The sequence below is a fragment of the Onychostruthus taczanowskii genome, unplaced genomic scaffold, assembly GCF_017590055.1.
Source record: "Onychostruthus taczanowskii isolate IOZ18803 unplaced genomic scaffold, ASM1759005v1 scaffold73, whole genome shotgun sequence".
In the NCBI taxonomy this organism is placed as follows: Eukaryota; Metazoa; Chordata; class Aves; order Passeriformes; family Passeridae; genus Onychostruthus; species Onychostruthus taczanowskii.
This window is the reverse complement of record NW_024505118.1, coordinates 307,645-324,954: the sequence shown is the minus strand read 5'-3', so window position 1 is coordinate 324,954 and position 17,310 is coordinate 307,645. Positions and strand designations below refer to the sequence as shown.

Here is a 17,310-nt window from a genome sequence, read left to right as displayed (position 1 = left end):
CTTTTCTCCACTAAATACAGCTCTAAATTATAGACAAATGAAAACAGAAATTTTGCTTCAGAGCTTGATCGTGTGGTTTTGTTCCATCCTTTCATTTGTTCAGTTGCCAAGGAAGGAACTGCTCCCTTGGTAGGAGCATCCACCGATTTGTAAACCTGTGCATTATTAGAACATCTTTGTGTATATTTATGTGTGAGATCATTACAGTTGCTGTTTTAAAGATATTCATCTGTATAGTACATAAAACCTTTGGCAGTAGATTTGTAAATCCATGCAATGGGGTGTTAAGCACACAAATCCAATTAAATCCTTCAAACAGCTTTGAAAGCCTTCCCAGAGGGTACAGAAATGTTTTTTTGTGATTCTCTTGAACTGCCTTTGATGGCAGCTTGCTGAGAGTGTCTGTGACAAATAGTCTTCTGGGTCTTCAGTGGTGCAAGTGGTACTTTTTTTTAAACAAGCAAATGAATCAACTGAAGACTTCATTTTACTCTTTTAACAGATCCTACCCAAATGGGAGGCCTGAGTATGCTGCTTCTAGCAGGGGAACATGCACTTACTGCACAAGAGGTAAGGAACTCTCTTCTCTCCCTTACTGTGAGGTCTCAGTTTAAAGAGCTTGTAAGAGGAATATTTGACCAGTGAGGAATGAAAGTTAGGTAACCTTGAAATAAAATGGGCAGGAGATCTTTCTCCTTTTTTATGCCGTTATTAAAAAAATCAGCTCAAGTGGGGAGAAACCGATGGGTCACGCCCACGCCGCCACTGCTCCCAGGAGTGGCAAGGGGGAGGAGGATGCATTTGTGTCTGCTGGTCTGCAGGCAGAGCTGGGGCTTCCGTCCTCACAGGAGATTAGGAGATTCCATCTTTTCAGGCTAACGTTCGAGGTCTCCTTTCTAGTCGGCCTCTCCTTAAGTTAGGGTGAGAGGCAAAGAGGATCCCAGCTAACATGGGATCAAGTTCCTCACCTTTAGACATCACTTAGATCTCTTAATTCCATGATGGCTCATTGTTTTTAGAGGGTTTTTTGCAAGATTTGAGCTCTGACGTCACCTTCCCCCACACCATTGCTACCTGCAGCCTCAGGTGTCATCTCCCAGGAAACAGCAGGGGAACACTTGAGCTGACTTTTAACTATTAACAGGTAACTGAAGAAAAACTATTAACAACAGGTGATTACAACGTGAAGTTATTAACAACAGCAATTGATTTAACTTGTTAACTCTCCAACTTAAAAAAATGGACAACTTTTCTACTCATAACAACCTCAGCTGGGAATGAAATGTGTGTCTTGTATCCCAGCTGTGAATGTAGGTTGAGCATAGTTCAGTATTAACTCTGCTGATACTTGAGCACACCAGTCAAGCCTGCCCTATGAAGAGACATTCTCAGAGGAAAAAGGGTTGAAATACAGTGACTGTGTTAACAAACAGGTGGGGTTTGCAAGCTTTTCTGGGCAAGGATTCTATATGCTTTTGCAATGCCTGACACAACTGTGGCCTTGGCACTAACAAATGAATAAACAAATAATTTCCTCCAAAGTCAGCATCATTGTATACACTGAAACCCTGCAAGTGCTAACAGGTAATTGAAGTATTGCATCTGCTCCTATTCACTAAATCCTTATGTCTAAAAAGAAGTTTGTAGTTAGTTGCCATTACAAGCGTATTTTTACAAAGGAGTCTAGTAAGTGTTTGTGTATATCTCCAGTAGTGCAGAGATCTTTAGTCTTTCTTTAGACTGATTATTAATATCATGTGGGTTTTAGGCCAACTTTGAAAATTGTTCAATTTTTGTAGCTTCTTTGTTGGCTATAGTAAGTAGTACTGCCATAAATCTCTAGCTCTAGGAAAGAGCTCTATTTTGTTGTTGTTGGTTTTATTGAGAGGAAAAGTAATAATTAACTTAATCTGTATGTGTAGTGCATTTGATATTTATTGCCTCTGTACTGCCAGGACTCCTCAATGCATTTCCTCACACCAGTTTTAGCCATGGAAGTTTTATGCTGTGTGGATAGTGGTCTTCTGTGCTGCAGCATGAAAAATAAGAAACATTCAAGCCAAGTTGACAGAAAAGTGAAAAGAAATACATTATTTTGTGCTAAAATTGTACTGTCCTTCTCAAACTTGTAATCGCTCAGCTTGGAGCATACAAGCTGCTTTTACTATGCTGTTATGTTTAAATGTGAGGGAAGATATATTTTAGTCACAGATACTGCATTCCTTTAAAAAAGTCTTTGCTGTGACGTTGTGAGCTGAGGTGTCTTGATATTCTGCAAGAGCCTCAGTAGTATGATTTCAGATGGCAGTGTAGGAATAAAATCCACATGTAGATTTAGAGTCAAATCAAAAGGCATGTTGTGTGATTGTTTTAGTGCATAAAAGTTCTTTTAATCAGAACTTCTTTATTTTGAGCAAAAAGACAGCTTCCTGTGTGTCTCAATAAATCCTGGTTTTCCTGATAGAAGTGTGCAATACAACTTGTGATGAAATATTCACTTCATGTATAAACTACACTCTACTCTTCTGGGCCTGTGGTCTTCTTTTGAAACCTGGCCCTCCACATCAAAGAAGCAAGCTGTGTAATCTACTTTCCCCAAAAATGTAGAGCAAAATAATTGTCATAAATCCAGGCCAGACAAAACTAGTTGGGGGATTGTTAGAATCGTGATGGGCCATAATTTAGCCCATACTTACTAATGAGTTGCTCTGTTTCAATTGTCCTGCCCTATTTGACAAGTGGTTAAGGAACAGAGCACTTTCCAGGAAACTGCACATCTCTGATCCTTTGAGGGTCCCCTTTGTAAAATACCTCCTCCAGATCAATTGAGGTGATTGGTATTCTTAAACAGACCCAAATGAACAAAGCTCAGTCCTCTTCATTGTGTGTTTGCAGGAGTTAAGTCTCCAGCTGTGTGTCCAGGTGCTGAGAGACTTTCTCAGTTTCTTTTGTGTGGCAGCCCTGGTGTGTCTTCCATTTGTCCTTTATGTTCTTATGTTTCACTGGTGAATAGATACAGAGCAAATATTTCTTAGGGATGTGTTTCTCAAATGCAGTAATGATCCTAAACCAGTTTAAACTTGGATAACTGAACTGCTCTTCTGTCTTCCATCAAGCTTGTAGACAGAGGAGATGTAAGATGGTCATCTTTGCATGCCTTTAGGAGAATCTGTGGTTGGATTTCCATGCTTATGATCTCACACTTAACCAGCATCTGGGAGGTTAGCAGAACATGCTAGGGGGTGGTATGACAGACTCAGAAAGCAGCTCAAGAATTCATTGTAGAGCTGGAAGCTGTTTTGTTCTTGAATGGAGAGGAAGAGTCAGTTGTGTTGTATTAGAGTTGGTATTCACATGGGAAAAAATGTGCTGTGTTAAGGTGACTACAGAGGTATGGTTAGTGAAAGAGGTTCAGAAGTTGCTTTATTATGGAGAATGTATGTATTGTTTTTATACGCTCATACATATAAAAATGCACATTGTACATCTAAAACCTTGGCATTTCTATTTTTAGAGAAAGGACAGACACTGTCATATTTTAAAGAATGTTCTAAATTATAACATGTAGTCTAAATTATCATGAAAGTGTGTGTATACACTTAAGATGCTTGTACACATATGTGGTTCTTAAACTGGGGATCTGGCAGACACAGGATTAGCTGTCAACATGCATATTGACTGCTGTGCATATGTTGGGTGGCCTTATAAGCATAGGTCTTACACCCTCCTACAATTCTAAAGTTGTTAACAGGGGGAAGGGCAGCACTGGCACAGTTTTGCTCAGCACTTAAGAGATGATGAAGGACATTGTACTTAGAGGTCTGCTAATCCAATGAAAAGTATTCAACACCTGCTGATGTTCTGGCAAGTGTATGCTAAATGAATGGATAGGGGTTTTTCAAGTGAGGTGTTCAATCTTCCAAGCTGTAAGAAGCCCAGATGTCAGGTGACCAAGTGACCAGCCAGCAGGAGGGTGGGAAGAGGCACAACAGTCATATTTACAAAATTGTTTTGAGGCTTCAGTTGCAATCTCTGTATGTTGCCAATATGTTCCCAATTTTGCAAATTTTTGTAATAGACTAGAGAGTTTCTCTTCTGGTAACAGAATTCAGTGTTGGTGGGTGATTGATTTCTAGGCAGCAGCTGGAGTTACTAAGCTGATAGGCAAGAGAAGCCACAGACCTTACAGGCAGAGGACACGGATATGCAGTGAGTTTCCCCCCTCATTTTGGATGCTTTCATCAGTTACACAAGACAGTGGTGTGTGAGCATATTTTACTAAACACCTGAGCAGAGATGCCGGATGGATCATCTCCAGCTGCTGTGGTTGTGCCAGGCAAAGCCCGGTCCTCGCCGCAGGTTACTGGCAGCAAGGCTGAGCAGCGCTCCTTGCTTACCCGTTCGCATCCCTGCACAAATCCCGTACTCGTCTATCAGGCCCTTTCCTTGCCTTACAGCAGCACCTAGTGGACTCTCTGTAGGTTACTGCCCAGAAATCCCGAAATCCGGAGCGGCCTCCGAAGGCTGCCTGTCTACCTGCGCCTCGCAGCGGTCAGGGTGCGGCCGGCCCAGGGATTTCCTCTGCCCGTGTTCGCTGTGATCGTTTCAGAGCAGGTTGTGGTAACCTGCAGGGAAAGGAAGGCATGTGGTTTCCTTCTTTTTAAGAGCAAAAGGCTTTCTTACATGTGATGCAGGGTCTGTGCAAAGGGTGACTCAGAAGTGAAAAATCTCTCAGTGCAGCTCAAGAGAAGGCTTGGAGAAAGAAATGGGATGTTGAAGACATTTTATTAGAGCAGGAAATGAGACATACAAAATGGCACTATCTGTGCATCTGTTCCTCCTGGTAATTATTTTAATGCTTTGACCAGGTTCAGTCTGACAAATGGTAGAAGACCTGGAGATAATAAGTTTCCCACAGGTCAAGAATGTTTGGGGAGCAGCAGAGTAGAAGAAAAAGCTCTAATTAGTGTTCTGCCAAGTAAAGGCGACAGCATTAACTTTTTAAAGAGTAGCAGGAATTGATAGGAAAAGCATAGTGGTTCCAACCACAAAACCTCCACTGAGCTACTGAGCACCAGCAATCTGTCCTCTACACACAAACCTGTAGAAAACTGGGCTTCACACCTCCCACAGCAAATGGTTCTGGTACCACCAGGTGTACCAGCTGTGCCCAGCCCCCAGCACATGGCATCCAATGCAGTGAGAAGGCTCATCCTGAGTGTCTGACAGCACCTGTATTGTGGGGGCTGAGCCCAGATAGCCACTCTTGGAAGGGCACTGCCACTCCAGCACGGTGCTCCTGGGGTCCATGGCTCAATGGTTCCAGACTTGGAGCAGAGGAGTATAAGGCAGCTGGTTGAACTGCAGAAAATATGGGAAACAAGTCCAAAATTTGGTTATTCTTTTAAGAATCCCACCAGTGCAGAGGCCTAAAATGACCAAATGAATGCCCAGACATGCAAGCAGCAACCGTACATATTTGCACCTCTGCAGAGTCTCACACCTTCAGAGATGGGTCTCTCAAAAGCAGCCAGATACTTTTCTGGTAATAGTCCAGACTACTGCTGAGGCACAGACATCTTGAACAGACTGTACAGAAACATGATAAAAGTCAGTAATAAACATTAAGTCAGTGAAAATAGTAGGAAAACCTTCTACCAAAAGGGCAGAAGACCGACATTAGAAATACATTCTTTATCGTCCTTTGGGTTGGTGTACTCCCATAGTACACCAATAAAACATCCTGCTCAGTGTTTAATAAATACAGTGGAAATACAGATCACAGGAGTCACTGATGCTGATCGGGTTTATGGCAGGGAAGAAACAAGTTTGTTTATATATGTAAGCAAATTGTCACGTCGGTGAATTTCCCCTTGTCTTCTGGGTTGCTACACTTGGATTTTGTGTTTCCAGGGGAGTGTGGGTAGCAGATTCCTGAAGGCAAATGCTGCTGTTGCTATTGCAGTGCTTCAGGATCTCAGACAAGGAGCAGCAGGGCAAGCTGCATGTGCAGTGAGGCTTTGTGCTTACTATCAGGTGCAGTCAGTAGCTAAATCTCATGTGCTTTCACCAATAAAAGCTGTTGATTTACTTGTTTAGGTAATGAATAAGAAAAAGGCCCACGTTTATTTTTGAATTTGTTAAGTAAACTGATATTTTGAGGGGAAAAAAGTTGCTAGGGAAAAAATTTCCATCCTGTTCCTTTTTTTCTGTTTCTTACAAGCCGTTCTACATACCTTATTTTATACTAACAGTACTTCATTCTCCTAGGAGTTACACATGTAAATCTTTTACACTCAAATGTGACACTTAATGAATGTATCATATTTGATAGAATTCCTTTACAGAATAATGCTTGATTAACACATTTCTAGCTAATAAGATTACCATGGCTGAGATCTGTGTTAATTTAAATAAGGCTTTTGGTTTTGAACAGTCATTTCTTTGTATTTTATTTTCAGTTATGACTTTCTTGCACTGCTTCTCAAAAGCACCTCTAAAATGTATGTTTAGGTACATGATTTGAGAAATTTTAGGCTTGTGCTGCCCTTATCTACTTACTTTCATGCTGTTATGATTGGAGATTATTTTTCTAATTAGTATTCCTGTCATCAACTGTGCCTTCAAAATATTTTTTTACTTTCTATGTAATCTTACTCAGAATTATAGCACAAATTACAGATATAGCAGTGTTGATAGCATCACCAATACAAGATAGTTACGTGTGCAGTTCAGTATAATCCATTGGTATTCCATTGTATAAAACTATTCTGACAAGTTCAGAATCATAAAAGGAGAAGAAATGCGTGGTATTTTTCTGGTCTTTTTTTTCTAAGACAGTTTTCAAATGCATTACAATGAGCGCTAAGCAATGTTTTCATCTGTAAATATGATTTAATCTTTCCAGGACTGTGAGACATTGGCTTGTCCTTCTTCTCTTAAATGGTTTATTTTGCTCACTGTTGTTTTTAGCTTGAGGGAAGCACCTTTGAGGTCTTACCCTGCACTCTCCCTTTTCCAGGTTTCCTCCAGTACTTGCCAGTCTGATACATCTAATTCTACAGAAGCCTGTCAGAAGTCATCATTGTTTCAGCTTGCAGAGGTGAGTTTCTTTAAAAAAGGGTTTTCTTCTAAGTGTATCCTTTTAAGAAGCATCTGATGTCCAGCTGAAAGAAAAATCAAATGTCTTTAACTAAAATTGGTGCTTTTATGTGTTGCCTCATTTTTGGTTTTATGCTGTTGAATCATTTATCAGGTTGGTAAGACTTGAAGTGCAAGAGAGTGTGTTTAGGACCCTGGTGGAAACCGAAGTGCAATAATGGAGCTGTGGTTTAAGCTGTCATTTGGAGATATGTCATTCCTGCACTTAGTTTTAAACTAGAGCCTTATTAACTAAGGTTTTAACATATGTTTGGATGTTTCTAATCTAGTGTGGCTGCTTTAATCATCGGCTCCATCAAAAATAATTCTAGTTCTTAAATCTCCAAAATTTTCTTCTAGAACCACCAAACAGCTCTATGCAAGTGTGCTTTAATTTTGCAGTGTACAATGTTTTTGTCAACCTACTCCAGTTATCGCTAGAAGTGCAACTGTGGTGTGTGTTGTTCTTTTTCTTTGAAGAAAGTTTCATCCAAGTCTTAATGGGTTTCACAGATATAAATAACATGACAAAAATGAGATTGCAAGGAACTCTAGCCCTCTGCAAGCATGACTTGTTTCTTGAAATAGTCATAATACATGACACAAATATTTAGTTGTATAGGTACTGATTTTACAAGACACTGGGTAGTTTTTAAGTAAGTGTATATGGAAAGAAATTTTGTCGTAGTGAGGACTTTTTATTACCTGTATTCACACCAGCTGTGAATCTGACTTGTGTGTCTTTATTACCCATGGCCTTGTGCACTTTCATACTCCTCCCTAAAAGATCATCACTTTGGGAGCAGATACATTGCAATCCTAGCACACAAGAAATGGGACTTCTTTTTCAGTTGGACATTTTAACATCAGTGCACAAGCCCTTGAATTCCAGCTTAAGATCTGGGTCTTTCGAATGTGTTAGAAATAAATTGGAGCACTGATCCTTTATTTCTGATTAAAGATAATGGCCAGAGTGAAGTAGATAACCTGTAATTAGGCTCTTAAACAGCCTGCTGGCTTTTCTTGTTAGGAAGAGGAAATGCCTGGTGTGCCAGCAATGAAAAGCAATACTTAGATGCTTCTTAGAATTGGTTAATTCCAGTATCACTTATGACACTTCCGTGGTAATGATTCAACATCCATCTTCCCATATTTCTGAGATGCTTCTGTGTGCTTATACTATCAGTAGAGCAATGTCTTGTATTGAATTTCACTGCTGAATCTTTTAAAGAGTAAGACAAATACCAGCTCACCTAATTGTTTCAGTTCATTTTACAGTGCCAAAGGAGAGAGGTGCCAGATGAATGTGGTAGTAGGCAGGAATTGTGTGCTGCCAGATATGCCCTTGCAGAGGGTTTCTGACCTCAGGCTTTTCCTTACCCATCGAAGAAAATTTTTAGTGGGTGCCGGGAAACAAGCTCACCTGCATTGCTAAAGCATGTGGTTTAGAAGTAGCCTACTGATGATCAGTAATTAGAAATGCAAATTAGCTAGTCTTATTTTTCAAGGATGTTAAACATCCTGTAGAGAGGGTGCACCTAACCAGTGCATGGTAGGTATGTGTGTCAGTGGCAAAATAACTGATACTTGCAGTGAAGTCTAGCATTAATCAGAGGTGTCATTTGCAACAAAACTAATTGACACAAGTTAAACAGTATGAAATGCAGTTAGCTTAGTGTGTGGGATAGCTCTGGTATCTCAAAATACCTGTGCACGTTGTGTTTCTGTCCACACTTCACCTTCTGTATTAGGTAGCAATTTGTGCTCTGTCATCACCACCATTCTGCAGTCTCAGGTCTTCCACTGAACTGTAAAATACAATACAGTGTTAAGTATTTGTTGCTAACCCTTCTTTGATATATCAGCAGGCAAATAAAAACCCTTCAAAAAAAGCTTATTTTGTAGATCCTAGGAAGGATTTTCCTTCTGAAAAATAATTCAGAATTACCATTTCACAGATCACCTGTTTATGTGTTTCCTGAAAAACAGATACAGTTTGTTCTAAGGGTGAGTTGGGACTCGTTTGCATTCTCTGGAGTACCAGGAATCTTTTTATGACAGATTATAAATTTAACATGTTGAAGTGTGATACTGAAACTGAACAGTTAGGTAATACAAGCATAATTGTTTTCCTGACAGATCTCTTCCAACACGTCACAGCCTGGAGTCCTGGGGGCAGTAAAACAAACGGAGGAGTCTGCATTGTTTCAGTTTGCTGAGGTACAATGGCTGAATGTGGTGGGGGAGGATGGGAGGAAGCAAGGAACCCTAAGAGTTGCCACTGAATGGCTAAGCACCCTGTGTTATCAGAGATTCCCATCAGGAGATGTGTATCTTCCTGACAGTATTGTGTTAAGAAAACCATGGGGTGAATAACCAGTGACTGGATCAGATGTTGGCCAGTTCTACCAGCTGAGAGATACTAGGCTTGTAAACATTACGTAGCAGTTCCATACTCAAAGGATCACTGCAGACTTACTCTCCAAATGGCCTTTACATCTAGGAAAACAGCAATTAAAAGACATTCTGAAATGACACTGCACTGCCTGTGGAAGAAGCTGCAGCAGGGCAGAATGGTGATTGTCCTAGAGGCAGGAATCATTTGGAGAATCCTTGCAGGTCAAAGGAAGCTTATCACACCTGCCACAAGGATATTTAACAGCATCAGTTAGGTGGTGACTTATCAAGCCTATCAGTTTCCCATAAGTATGTAGCCTTTCTGCCTTCCTCTACATATTGAAGATTGGGAGTTTGTGAAGTGCTGCTTTTAGGAATTTGTTCTCCCATGTGTTGAATATGCGTCTGTGAATTGACTTTCCACACATTTACTCTTCTTGCCCATTTGGGGGAGTCTGGTACTGCTTGCAGAATCATTTAAGCCGCAGGTGCATTTTGTGTGTGACTGAAAAGGCTGGGATTGGAGCTGGTGCTATTGCAGAGGAGCATAAAGGGTTTAAAAGATACCCTGATTGTTATTCTGTGTTTCATGCACTTCCTTCTGTGACATGTTGAGCTGATTGTCTGCTATGTTTTTTTAGTGTGGCTGGAATGGGCCTTAGTGTTTTCTTAGGTGGGCCAAGGAAGACAAATCGATTTACTGATTCAGGTGCCAGAAAATACCTAGCTACAAACATTCCTATAAAAGATACAATGCAGTTAATATCTCTGATCATGAAGATGTTTTCATATGTACCACAGCTTTGAAAGTTAGAAGTCAATTTGCAAAGCTCTTTTGAGAAAATCAGTGGAATTGAACAGGATGAAACTATGTGCTGAAGCTAGACTTTTAAACCAAATTAAAAGATACAAACTGGAGAGCATTTCTTGTTAATTTTATTGCAAAGTGAATCTGCTAACTTAGTTGCAAAAATCTCAAGTCATTCTGTGTATTTGCGGAGTTGAACAGAGTATGTATTGCGTTTAGTACAACATTCTTAAATTGTCATATAAAACCTGGCTTAGCCATACTCTCAGAATTTCACAGAACCTAAGACCATTTAATCTCCTAATTGAACAAACAAAATGACAAACCTGAAAATTGTCATACGGATGTGATAGTGCGCTGAGTTGCATTGCACTATGCTGAGTGAGCTCCTTTGGCACATTGGAGTACGCATATGAATGTTATGTAGAAGAGGTGCTTAGAAAGGTAACTAGGATTTACTGAGGACAGTTTTAGAGTCAGGGTTAATCTCTTTTTCTTGTAAAAATATTTAAATGTGTGTGCAGTCTGGAGGGGTTGATTTTGTTCTGTGGCTGGAAATAGGAGACAGAAATCTAGTAAAGAGGAAAAAATATTAAAAACCCACCTTCACCATGGTTATTTTTCCTGTGAAACCTTAATGACGGTGATGAACATAATTTTTTATCTATAGCAGTAGAGAAATGACGTTTTTTCTAAGCTTGTAGCCTGATTATTTAATTTAGGTTGCTCCTGGGGAAAGTATTGAGCATGTTACAGAACCTCTTTAAGCTTTCTCCCCTGCTATTAAAGCTGCTTGTGCTCTTTCAGCTATAAGGGCTTTCATTTGCACAGGCTGTCATTGTGAAATTTGGCAAAAGTCCTGTTCCTTACTGTGCCACTTCTTACTGCATCTTGTCTATATGAACACATTACTGCATTTAGAGAACTAAATTATGGCAAGCAATTTGCAGTGGGCTGCTGTCATCAATGTACAGTGCTACAAAAGAAAAAAGAGAAGGAGAGAAAGTAGTTATTTAACCAGTAGCCAAGTAGACCTGTGAAGAAATATGAAGTGTGCTCTGGTCTGATGTGCCTGGAGACTTCTGGCAGCCATCCCAGCTCAGTTTTGGTTCTAGCTGGGTGTTCCTCGTATGTTGCCTTTCTCTTCACCGCCCTTGCAGCAGGGTGAGTAAGAGGTGCCTCTTTGTGAAGACAGCAATCCCATTGAGTAGGTTTGTCATTTAAAACAGACACCTTTACCGCAGGAGTACAAGTGCCCTGTCACTCAGAAACAGCTCATTATGTGTAGAATAGCATGGGATTCTTTTTGTCTTTACAGCCTCAGTTAGTCTTTCATCTGGTTGTCTAGCTGTAGTTGTCAATTAAAGCTGCTCAGGATATGCCTAATGAGGCCTGCTCAGTGACTTGCCACAACACATGGTGAAAATCCTGGAAGCAAGACTTCATTCGGTTCTGTGGGTGTACAGGCAAGTGCCTTGGAGGTCTTCAAAGATCATGTGACATCCTCATAAGAGCTTTTTGAAGTTTGGATTGCTGTTGAGTTATGCTTTTGGCTTTCTCTGCTTCTGACCTTGCAAGTAGCTGGCCCTACTTTTGTCCTTCTCATTTGAGCCTGTATGGAAAGGCTGTGATTTCTGAGCAGTGGGCCGTGTTCCTTAGGGCAGTGGCTGTTTGCAGGCTGTCTACTCACAGGGACTGGTCACTGTCCCCTTCCTTGCCATGAGAGGGAAGCAGAGCAGATGGGACCCCTTGCTCTCTTGGTCTTACTGCATCTGTGTTTGGCAAATGTGAACAGATGGTGGTGATTGCTTCCTTGAGAGGAAAGATGAGTACCTCTTGGATTTACTTTCCTAAACTTATTCATTATTAAAGAAAAGGCTTCTGGGGTATGGAAGCAAAAGAATTGCTAGTTCAACCATCTTAAAAATAAAATGAATCCACAGCCACCAAACTCTTTGCTTTCAGCAGCTTTTCTGAATTTTTTCTCAAAGTGATTTAATTTTAAAAGAAAAACAAACCAACCAAAAAAAAAAAAACCCAGTCACATGCAGTATGAAACAAGGGGGATTTTTTTTTTTTGCTAGTCCATCATGTTACTTTCATTTCAGAAAAAAAGCATGACTCGGGAGGATTTTGTCCATGCTGCATTCTTACATACTCACTTTGAGAAGGTTTGCTCTCTGTTTATTTCTGTGTAGAACAGGAAGTTTGAGCTTCCAAAACTTTTGGTCAAAATACCTTGAAATTTGAAGTGTAAAAACTAGTGAGTGTTTTCTCTTCCAGCTTCCATATGTAAAGCTGTAATCTTCCCAGGTAAAGAAAAATGTATAAGCTGTTTGCCCACATACTGAAATTATTAACTGTTTGTGTGGAGGAAGATGAAAAAGTAGTTCTAGGAGGAAGATGAAAATGCCTGTTCTAGGAGGAAGATGAAGTTTCTTTTGCAAACTAAAATGTAATATAATAGCTCAAGTCCCACCTGTACTGTAATAAAAGATAGTAACTTGATCCTAATGATCCTCCAGTTAAACCTCTACATAACTAAAGGGCTGTTTGTAGTTGTAGTTCTGGAGATTCTGATTAATCTTAAGTCTGAGAGATGTTATTAAGACAGGTAATGGGATCTGTAATCTCACTGAGAGCTGATTGATCAGCTGTTCTTTTCCTTCTGATGTTTGGCCACTAACTTCATCAGAATGAGTTACATGCTTCTGTCACTTGCTGTTTGTTTTCTTAGCTCTTTAAAGGTTGGGGTTTGTTTTTTTCTGATATGAAGTGTCTGCTTCCTCTCTTTCTTTCAGCACTATAAAGATCTCACATTTTGTCTTGTTACTGTTTCCTCACTTTCTGCATCAAGAGGCAAGATATGCCTGTATGTTCTCAAGTTATAATTCAGTGCATGTGGGTGTTGTTCTGTCCTTTTTCTGCCATTCATGTTATGCGGAAAAAAAAATCATTGAGATGAGCATTTGTTAAAATAGAAAGATAAAAAGTTGAAGTTCAGTGTACAAAATCACTTCGTCAAGGGGGGTCCTGAGCAGGTTCACTGAACTGTCTCAAAGCAAAACTAGGATGTTGAAATATTTCAGTGTAATATTAAAAATTACTTCTAGTGCACATTTGAGTATTATTTGCTGTATTTAAATAGCTTTAAGTGAAATGGATGTCCTGGATCTTGGTGGAGGAGGATGTCATGGAGAGTATAATAATAAATTTTTTGACAGGTAATTGAAAGCTAAATTCTTCAAATAACCTAGTTCAAAAGAAAGAATTAATTACAAGGAGAAAAGCGAACATGATAATTTTTGCATGTGGAAGATCGTAGAACCATAGGATGGTTTGAATTGGAAGGGACCATAAAGCTCATCTTGTTCCAACCCCCCTGCCGCGTGCAGGGACACCTTCCACTCGATGAGGTTTCTCAAAGACCCATCCAGCCTGGCCCTGAACACCAGCCTGCCTGGGCCACCTGTTCCAGTGCCTCACCACCCTCTGAGTTAAGAATTTTTTGTAACATCTGCCATAAACCTGCCCTCTTTCACCTTAAAACCGTTTTCCTTGTCCTGTCACTACCTGTGTAATCATGGTCTTAAGTGTGATTTTTGTGGTGAGGGAGATACCATAGAAACACTGATGATTTTGTCCCAAGGCTTTTAAAGGCTTCTGAGTCAAATACTACCATGCAATGCCATGCCAAGCCAAAAAAAGGTCACATATCAGAAAATTCTTGGATTTCTGAATTCATAATGCTGCACTGGAAAGCGGGTCTGAAAAAAATTGGCTGTAAAAGCAATTCCCTAAAGTGGTAATGGTAGTTATTTACTTATCAGAGGTGCTGGCACACCAACAGCTCTTTGGAAGGCTAGATTTAATCTCCAGACATAGGTTTTACTTCCTTTTTCATAACTAAAGAAAGCGAAACAAGAACTGCCTGTGAGGACAGATAGATGGTCCTTGTCTGTGTCTAAATAATGGGAAATACTGCCCAGACCTTCTGGGATAATTTTATTTAACCTTAACAACTAATAGGAGGGTGTATTTTTAAGCAACAGGTATGATTTGTTCGCTTGGTCACATAAAACAGATGTCAAACACACAGCGTGAATATTAGCTGTGGACAGTAGAAACATAGAGTATCCATGAGCGTAATCTAAGGAAGGAATGTCGTATTTGCTGTGTTCTACATATCTGTTAAGTGTTTCTTAACAGGATGGGGTTGCCTGTCTGAAGTAGGGCCTTCTGCCAGAAAGAACTAAAATTAACTGATTTAACTAATCTCTTATTTTCCATTCTTTTTTTCCCTCCCTTTCTGTCTTTCCTGTGTGCCACTGACATATTTTCTCCTCTGTTCATTTGTAACCTAGATCTCATCAAATACTTCCCAATTGCCAAGTCCCGAGCCAGTAAAGCACTGTGGGAAGTCGGCACTCTTCCAGTTGGCAGAGGTAAAGTTATACCCACTAGTCTCAGAAGGGGAGGATGTGTATAACTTTCCCACAAAAAAGTATGAATTGTTTAAGGCTTGCTCTAGTATCGAATTTGGTGTTTCCAGAAAAATAGATTAGTAAATAATGACATACCAAGAGAAGCAGGCAGTGGCTATGGTTCCAGGGATCTAGTCTTTTAGACACTTGTGAATGTACTTATTTTCTTAGAGACAGCACAGAAAGTTACACTTCTTTTTAGGAAATGTAGCTTTATAACAGTAATAAAAACAATGCTCAGGAAAACAGCAAAGACAGAAGATAACAGTATTCTTAATGAGGAGCTGCATACCAGGATTAAAAAAATAAAGCTTTGGTTATGATGATTGGAAGGTGCATTGCTTATTCAGGGACTGAGAATAGGAAAAGAAGAGTAGACTTTGAGGTCATCAGGAATCTGTGTGAAGAGTTGAAAGTTGATGCAGTGTATTAAATTCTGAAATTGGCAACTGTCAGCAGTAATCAAGAATGCTGGTCAGGTTTCCTCAAAGTCCTAGAAATTCTCTGTGAGTCTTAAATATAAAGTTGTAGAGGTCTTCTGTTTGATATGGATGAGACACTCAAAAATCTCTGAGGTTTGATGTGCAGATGCTATTCTTTGTGAAGACTGAAAGATGAAGATACATGCTGTATTCCAGACAAATAAGGGAGTATGCTAGCACATTACTTGTACACTTTTTTTGTTGTTGTTGTTTTTTGTTGTGGTGTTTCAGTTTTTTATTTCAAATTCACATCCTATTTCAGTAAGGAAAATGGTTCTCTGGATCCTGTCTAGTTGCAGCCAGCCCTATATTCTTGCTGGTGAGATCAGTCCCTCTCAGGAAAATGGCAGAGGTTGGAAGCATTGAAATGAAAGTATTTCATGTGTTGTTCTATGGATAGTCTTGCAAGATTATGGCTTTATAGGAACTTAAATGAGTGGAAGAAAATCTGCCTTACTGTACAGGCAGTCTCTGGCAGTAGTAGAGTTTGTGACTATGTGCTCTATTGCCAGCAGTGTCTGTGCAAGGGTGATTACACCCAACTGTGCTCAGTGATCCATAAGGGTATTTGGCTTTTGCAGCTCTGGGCAGCAGAGGGGCTGGTAGTATTTGCTCAGGGACACCAGAAGTTTCTAACATGTCCTCTAACAGGACAGCAGCAGGCTGAGTAATGCTGTTCTGGAGTAAGGCTTATTACTGTGTGCAGTCTTATTTTTAGAAGTCAGCGTTAGAAGTTGTGATGTGACTATGAAGCTTGTGAAGCCCTAATTTAGTAGGACAGATGCTTGTCCACAGGAGTGCACAGTTTGTACTGCAGGTGGCAGAAGAAGTGAGGCTAAGTCTGGCAGCATGACATTGTATGTTGGACAGGTTTCCGTGATCTCTCAGTGATTGCTCAGATGGTGTCCTGAAAGCCTAATTTAATACACAAAATGGCCGTTAAAGGCTCTGATTCAAACAGGGAAAAACACAGCAGATGTGCTAGGCACATCTTCTATGTCTCTAGCTCTTGTAGGACATCAGTGCTATGGATTTTTTTCTTCTTTTTTTCCCCAGTTTTGGAGATCTCTAATGTTGGGTCATAGTTGAATAAAAGACATGTGACGGATGAGATTCAGCTGAAGTTTTCAGATAGCAGTTCAGTCCCTGTTTGGAGTATCCCAAATAAACCATAAACCATGTTTTTAATCACCTCGAGGGTGTCTTAGGTTTGTATGTGGATTTGGCAGACAGCTGTGCTGTGCTGCTGTAACTCCAAACTGCAGATGCTGTGCACGGGAGGGGACTGCTGTTTCCATGCTGCTGGCATGGCAAGCGTCTGGTGTGTGGGAGCCTGTCTTCTTCAGCATACTGCATTGCTCTGCTCCTCCTTCATCTCTTTGCTATGCAGATTGAACAATTTTATCTTCTTTTTTCCCCCCCTCTTCCCTATCCCTTCCTTTTTGATATTTCACAGTATTTCACAGATGGTGATTAAAATAAAATAAAATAAATGGTTTAATTATTTTCTAAAACTTCTGAGGATTTCTAAGTTTCTACAAATGGTTGGAGCCACTCTGCATTCTGAAGCCTGGGAGGCTGTTGCTGTTCAGCTCTGCTGAGTCCCTTCCTGTCTTTAGTCTTCCATGTGGAGGCACGAGAGCAAAGGGAGGCGGTACAGGAGTGGAGCATCACCTCACCAAGGCAGGGAGGCCACTGCACAGCACTAGCAGCACCTGGCTGTCAGCAGCATGTGGAGGCCTGAGCTCTGATGATCAGAGCTTGGGAGGTGATGTGAGAAGCTGCACCTTCCAGGAGATGTAGAGACAGTGTTGGTTTTTGTTTATTTCCTTTGTGGCAGCGACAGGCCAAATTCTGCGATCAACTTTGTAGGCCCATGTTGGTTGAGAGCAGTGAAAACTGAGTTTGTGGGTACAGGGAGAGACAAAAGGGTGTAAATACTTTGGTTTCCCAGTCCCTTATAAATTCATTTTCTTATGCAGCCTAAAGAAGGAAGTAT

At 40.4% G+C, this 17,310-nt stretch overlaps 1 protein-coding gene across 14 annotated transcripts in view; it reads left to right on the top strand.

The window, feature by feature from the left end:
* BBX (BBX high mobility group box domain containing) overlaps positions 1-17,310 on the top strand; it is a 137,460-nt gene that overhangs the window by 89,611 nt on the left and 30,539 nt on the right. For 13 of the 14 annotated variants that reach the window (XM_041422391.1, XM_041422389.1, XM_041422381.1 and 10 more), the window contains 4 exons: positions 503-570; positions 7,022-7,102; positions 9,280-9,360; positions 14,710-14,790. In XM_041422391.1, the coding sequence (XP_041278325.1) occupies positions 503-570; positions 7,022-7,102; positions 9,280-9,360; positions 14,710-14,790 (311 nt within the window). The remainder of the gene's footprint in view (positions 1-502; positions 571-7,021; positions 7,103-9,279; positions 9,361-14,709; positions 14,791-17,310) is intronic. The other variant, XM_041422392.1, reaches the window with a different exon arrangement.